The 7,281-nt window shown below is 34.2% G+C and overlaps 1 protein-coding gene across 1 annotated transcript in view; it reads left to right on the plus strand.

Moving 5' to 3' along the window:
* LOC128559277 (hexokinase-like) overlaps positions 1-2,161 on the plus strand; it is a 7,983-nt gene extending 5,822 nt beyond the window's left edge. The window contains exon 4 of the mRNA XM_053550553.1: positions 2,069-2,161. Within this exon, the coding sequence (XP_053406528.1) occupies positions 2,069-2,161 (93 nt within the window). The remainder of the gene's footprint in view (positions 1-2,068) is intronic.
* Positions 2,162-7,281: the final 5,120 nt, after the last annotated feature.

The following is a 7,281-nucleotide window of genomic DNA, read 5'->3' on the forward strand; positions in this document are numbered from 1 at the left end:
TGTGGGGGATTAATTTTCGTGGATTTTGTGGTTCAGCCTAATCACGAAATAAAGTCCCTATGAACAAATTGTGCCCAAGATAATGTAAATTGTACTCCTTGTCGCCAAAAAAAGACACCATACCCATACGATCTGGTCTGTAGTTGTGCGCATGCGGCAATACTGACATGCAGCTTTCGTGTAGTTTATGGAGGCTCCATCAACCATAAACATAGGTATGCGTCGGAACAAAACCGATTATTTCATTCAGACATTTACCCGAGGTTTGTTTACTTAAAATAGTAGTTTGACGTAGCATCATGTCACAGACTGCACTATGCTGCAGCTGTTATTTACATTTATTTAGCCCGCTAGCCTTTATTTTTACTGACGTAGAAAACTACTAGTACTTTGCATTCATTTTGCAAAAAACATTCGGGTATTTCTTTCGATTATGAATCTAATTGTGCAAGACTTTGTCCCAGGTGCTACGGTTTTGACACTTTTAATTGGGTGACTTTTCTTATTGAACATTTCACAGTTGCAAATTAGGGGTCGTTTAAGACAGCGCGGTCGTTAATTGGCACATGATCACTTGCTAATCTCCTGAGGCCTAGATTGCAAATTCAGTAGCCATGGTAGCGCTGTTCGACACATGTAGGTTTCACATGTAAGAACAAAATGATATACTAAATCTAGTCCTGTTGAAATTAGAAAAAAAATGAAATCAACGAATTTACGTCCCCACCAAAATAGTTGTGCCAACGAAATTAAATGATTTCACAGTAGGCTAATATAAAAGAAACTTTCAATGTCTTTTTCTCTGAATCCATAATAGGCCGAGAGCATACAAACTTCAAGGATGATTGCCTGTGGTCATTAGATGACTCCTGTTATTTTTGGGGTCAGTAGCTCAAAGGTCAAGGATGGCAGTGACATTGGGTCTGAATTGATAACTAAAGAAATATTTGACGTACAGGCATCAAAACTTGATTACATGTGCTCAGTAGATGACCCCCATTGTATTTTGGTTCAGTGGATCAAAGGTCAAAGTCACACTGACCTTGAGACTGAAAGTTGTTTCCAATCAATAACTGAAGAATGCTTTGGCCTATATGTGTCAAACTTCACAGAATGGTTGCCTAGAGTCATTAGATGACACCTTTAGTTTTAAGGATCAGTGTGTCAAAGGTGAAGGTCACTAAGACCAATAACCTTTTGGCTGACAAGCGTCAAACTTCATAGAATGATTGCATATAGTCAGTAGATGAACCCTAAAGTTTTTAAGGGTCCATAGGTTAAGGTCACAGTGATCAATAACTGAAGAACGCTTTGGCCTACAGGCATCAAAATTCATAGGATGATTCATTGCCAGTTGTCAACAGATAGCTTCTATTTTTGGAGTCAGTAGGTTAAAGGTCAAGGTCACAGTGACCTTGAGACTGAAAATGATCTGAAGAACACTGCAATACATGAATCTCCAACTTGGATGGCAGATGACCCCTATAGATTTTGAAGTCAGTTATTCAAAGGTCATGGGCAATATCATTGTGACCTTGACCTGGAAATGGTTTCCATCTATAACTGAAGAACACTTGCGTCATAGCCTGTCTATTGACCATTTCTTATTGGTAAATAAAAATTTAGGATGATTGCCTGTGGTCAGTATATATATATCCCTATTGTTTTTGCATTCATTTGGTCAAAGGACAAAGGTCATAATGGTGGCCATTTTGGGAGGCATGCATGTATTACAAACATATATTTTTAATATTCTGTTTTTCTGTGTGAAAAAAGTAAAGTTGATACTAGATCAAAGAGTTATATAAACTAATTTGTATCAATGAACTGGATGCTTCATGAACATATTTAAAACAAAAGATTTATTAGAAATCTTGTTTTCACATCTAATGTTTTTAAGCTAACCTTCATTTGATTGAATGGATATGTAATAATTTTGAAACAGTTATGTCATTGGAGTTTTCAAAATTGGAAACAAATCTTGTTGTGATATTTCTCATGTTTCGAAGTTGACTGTTTCAGACTGTGAGAAGTTGTTTGAAGTTTTAGAATTTGTTTTTATTTTCAGTGCTATTTTGTGCCTTGTGAAGATGGTAGTGGTCTAGGAGCAGCGATTGTAGCCTCCATGGTGGAGAGACATTTACGCACGCAGAAAAATTAGTCTATCATTCCGTGTTCCCTATTTTTGTTCATCTCTATGTTTTAATTGTACTAAGTCTATGTATTTTGTGTATATTTACATTATACATTGCTGTAGGGATTTTTTGATTGATCTGCTTTTAGATATTATAGAGGTTGCAGTCCCAAACTTTCATGGTCATGGCTGTGTGTAACTACAAGTTAATTAATGAACATGATTCAGTTTTACAGTAGTTTGATTGAGATCAACTTCATATGTTTACTGGTAAATGAACAACACCTCATGTGATGTAACCTAGAAAATATTATGTCTTCTACATTTTTGAAAGAAGTTATGATTCAGTGTGATTGTAAAGAAAATTTCCCCTTTTTTCGGCAAGTTTTTTTATGTTACCTAGAGGCGCCGTTTTTTCTCTACGCCAGGCTTGAACGAATGATATTTGGATAAATAAGATGAATTATCAGACTCGGGCTGACCATGCCGGACTTGAATTTAAGACTGAATGTCTTGTGGAATGAATGCAACTAGCAGACTGACTGTAAACTGAAAGATGGACAGTCTAAATGGCTAATAAGCTGACTAACAAACAAAATGACAGCAGACTGCTTGATTTACAAACCAATACTGTAATAAAGTGGCTGATAAATGAATATAAGTTCAAGTGTGTGGTAAAATTTAAAGTTGCTTAAGCAGACATTGATAATTTCATTACTTTTTTTTTTTTTAATCTTTTTCTAAAACTTTTTCTTTGTACTCGTAGAATTATACCTGTACACCTCAGTGAAAGAGAACACACTTTCTTTCTACACATAGTCGTACCAATGAATGTTTGAAATTGCAAGCTGTAAACACTATAAACCTATCTACCACAGTTCCTTACCCCTCCTGATAACAGATTTGGGGGCTATAGGTTACATTCTACCAGTTCAATTCCTTATTTATTTCATATTAATAACAAAACATTCAGACCTCATTTTCAGCACTTTAGAGCATTTCAATGATATGTAAACCATATATGGTCATTTAGTATAACATGTCTTCTTATCAAAAATAGAAAAATATTGACATGTTATGTTGTATATAAGAAAAATAATCTGTTCTGAGAAACATCAACCTCTAAAAATGCCCCCATGAAAACATCTGTTTAGCAGTTACGCGTAGGTAGACATTTTTCGCAAAGAATGAAACTTATTCCAGGAAATTTACAATGAAAATGGTCTAGATCTATTCTCAATACAATAAGCAATAAACATAAGCCAAAAATTGAACTGTCACCTCCTCATGTCACTCATTATACCAGATTTCATCCATAGCATGGAACTACATTTTGGACTACTTCACATGTAACACTGAGTAGTCACTTCTGGTTTGGTGTAATCCGTATTTAAAGGAATATTTTTCATACTCGAAATGTGTTATTTTCAATTAAATTGTACCAGTAACCTAAATGCTTGGAAAAAATACCAGTTTCATTTTGATACAATCAATTTTCAAGTTTTATGGCTTTTTCAGTAACGTATGCTAGCGCGCCAAATTTCCTGGTAAAAAGCTGTCGCTACATCATTTTTTGACCACTTTTCCTTGCTTGGGCTTATTTTTGCCATATTTTATCAAGTTTACCATAAACTGCACTCAAATTCACACACTGTTACTGTAAAATATACCCAAACTCCACCCCTGACACCTAAAATTTTACCAATATTTAGTCAATAAATACGCATTTTTTTGAAAAAAAAAATACACCCAAAACAGTGATATTGAAATATTTTTAGTTTTCTTCTTTTTTCTCTGCTAAATTGCACTGAAATTGTCATTTTCTATCATAATCTGGCCAAACTAGCCTATTACAGCCACATCTAAACAAGTTTCAATTTTTACCCTGCACAACTTATAGGTTACATTCAAACCAATTCCATTCCTTATTTATTTCATATTAATAACAAAATTCAGACCTCATTTTCAGCACTTTGGGAGCATTTCAATGATATGAAAAACCATATTATGGTAAATTTAGTATAACATGTCTTCTTATCAAAAATAGAAAAATATTGACATGCTATGTTGTATATAAGAAAAATAATCTGTTCTGAGAAACATCAACCTCTAAAAATGCCCCCATGAAAACAGCTGTTTAGCAGTTACGCGTAGGTAGACATTTTTCGCAAAGAATGAAACTTATTCCAGAAATTTACAATGAAATGGTCTAGATCTATTCTCAATACAATAAGCAATAAACATAAGCCAAAAATTGAACTGTCACCTCCTCATGTCACTCATTATACCAGATTTCATCCATTAGCATGGAACTACATTTTGGACTACTTCACATGTAACACTGAGTATCACTTCTGGTTTGGTGTAATCCTATTAAAAGGAAATTTTTCAAAACTCAAAGTGTGTTATTTTCAATTAAATTGTACCAGTAACCTAATGCTTGGAAAAAATACCAGTTTCAGTTTGTTTACAATCAATTTTCAAGGCTTTATGGCTTTTCAGTAACTATGCTAGCGCCCCAAAATTTTTCCTGAAAAAAGCTGTCGCGACATCATTTTTGACCACTTTTCCTTGCTTGGGCTTATTTTTGCCATATTTTATCAAGTTTTGACATAAACTGCACTCAAATCACACACTGTTACTGTATAAATATACCCAAACTCACCCCTGACACCTAAAATTACCAAAATTTAGTCAATAAATATGCATTTTTTTGAAAAAAAAATTACACCCAAAACAGTGATATTGAAATATTTTTAGTTTTTCTTCTTTTTTTCTCTGCTAAATTGCATTTGAAATTGTCATTTTCTATCATAATCTGGCCAAACTTAGCCTATTTACAGCCACATCTAAACAAGTTTCAATTTTTACCCCTGCACAACTTATAGGTTACATTCTACCAATTCCATTCCTTATTTATTTCATATTAATAACAAAACATTCAGACCTCATTTTCAGCACTTTAGAGCATTTCAATGATATGAAAACCATATATGGTCATTTAGTATAACACGTCTTCTTATCAAAAATAGAAAAATATTGACATGTTATGTTGTATATAAGAAAAATAATCTGTTCTGAGAAACATCAACCTCTAAAAATGCCCCCATGAAAACATCTGTTTAGCAGTTACGCGTAGGTAGACATTTTTCGCAAAGAATGAAACTTATTCCAGGAAATTTACAATGAAAATGGTCTAGATCTATTCTCAATACAATAAGCAATAAACATAAGCCAAAAATTGAACTGTCACCTCCTCATGTCACTCATTATACCAGATTTCATCCATAGCATGGAACTACATTTTGGACTACTTCACATGTAACACTGAGTAGTCACTTCAGGTTTGGTGTAATCCGTATTTAAAGGAACATTTTTCATACTCAAAATGTGTTATTTTCAATTAAATTGTACCAGTAACCTAAATGCATGGAAAAAATACCAGTTTCAGTTTGATACAATCAATTTTCAAGGGTTTTATGGCTTTTTCAGTAACGTATGCTAGCGCGCCAAATTTCCTGGTAAAAAGCTGTCGCGACATCATTTTTGACCACTTTTCCTTGCTTGGGCTTATTTTTGCCATATTTTATCAAGTTTTACCATAAACTGCACTCAAATCACACACTGTTACTGTAAAATATACCCAAACTCACCCCTGACACCTAAAATTTACCAATATTTAGTCAGTAAATATGCATTTTTTGAAAAAAATACACCCAAAACAGTGATATTGAAATATTTTTAGTTTTTCTTCTTTTTCTCTGCTAAATTGCACTGAAATTGTCATTTTCTATCATAATCTGGCCAAACTAGCCTATTTACAGCCACATCTAAACAAATTTCAATTTTTACCCCTGCACAACTTATAGGTTACATTCTACCAGTTCCATTCCTTATTTATTTCATATTAATAACAAAACATTCAGACCTCATTTTCAGCACTTTAGAGCATTTCAATAATATGAAAACCATATATGGTCATTTAGTATAACATGTCTTCTTATCAAAAATAGAAAAATATTGGCATGTTATGTTGTATATAAGAAAAATAATCTGTTCTGAGAAACATCAACCTCTAAAAATGCCCCCATGAAAACAGCTGTTTAGCAATTACGCTTAGGTAGACATTTTTCGCAAAGAATGAAACTTATTCCAGGAAATTTACAATGAAAATGGTCTAGATCTATTCTCAATACAATAAGCAATAAACATAAGCCAAAAATTGAACTGTTACTCCTCATGTCACTCATTATACCAGATTTCATCTATAGCATGGAACTACATTTTGGACTACTTCACATGTAACACTGAGTAGTCACTTCTGGTTTGGTGTAATCCGTCATATAGGATTGCGCTTTTCCATCTGTTCGTTATTCCAGACTTTATTGACTGGTCCATAACTCTGCCGTTCATCAAGGGATGTCAGTATTGCTTTGTGGTACAAATATTCATCATAACAAGACAATATGTCAAGCACACAGTGTCCCTAGCTCAAAGATCAAGGTCACAGAGGTTAAAGGTCAATAGAAGTGAAACTAAACCAATGTTTGTTTTTCTTTTAACTCCATACTTTGTCCATCCAACAAGGGATTTTAATATTACTTGGCACAAGTGTTTCCCATGGTGAAACGATGTTTTGTGTATCTCTCGGACCCCTAGTTCAAAGGTCAAGGTTACACTTGGAGGTCAAAGGTTAACATGATATTAAAAAGGTATGTTTTATATCTTGTCGATAAACTCCATCCATCAAGGGATCTTAATATTACTTAACACACATGTTCCATTAAGAGGCAATATGTCCTGTGCAACACCCAGACCAGTAAGTCAAAGATCAAGGTCGAACATGGAGGTCAATAGTTAGGGTCTGTTTTGTGTTTTTACCGTGACTTTTTTGTCTTCTCCATGACTGCAACCCGACCATTTACCTCCTAAGGGAGAGTGCAGATCGCCGGACATGGGCCCGTGAGTTTGATTACCCAGGTGAGGCATATGTTCTCTGTGACGATTTGATAAAAAGACATCTTGACTTAAGTCTTTCTGTCCTCCATCTCCGATTTGTGTTGAGGATTTGGCAGTTACTTGCTGCAAATAGGTTAGTACTGTTCAATCACTGACAAGTACATACCGTCGTTTATATGACAACCATA

Source organism: Mercenaria mercenaria, chromosome 9, assembly GCF_021730395.1.
Source record: "Mercenaria mercenaria strain notata chromosome 9, MADL_Memer_1, whole genome shotgun sequence".
NCBI classification, from domain to species: domain Eukaryota; kingdom Metazoa; phylum Mollusca; class Bivalvia; order Venerida; family Veneridae; genus Mercenaria; species Mercenaria mercenaria.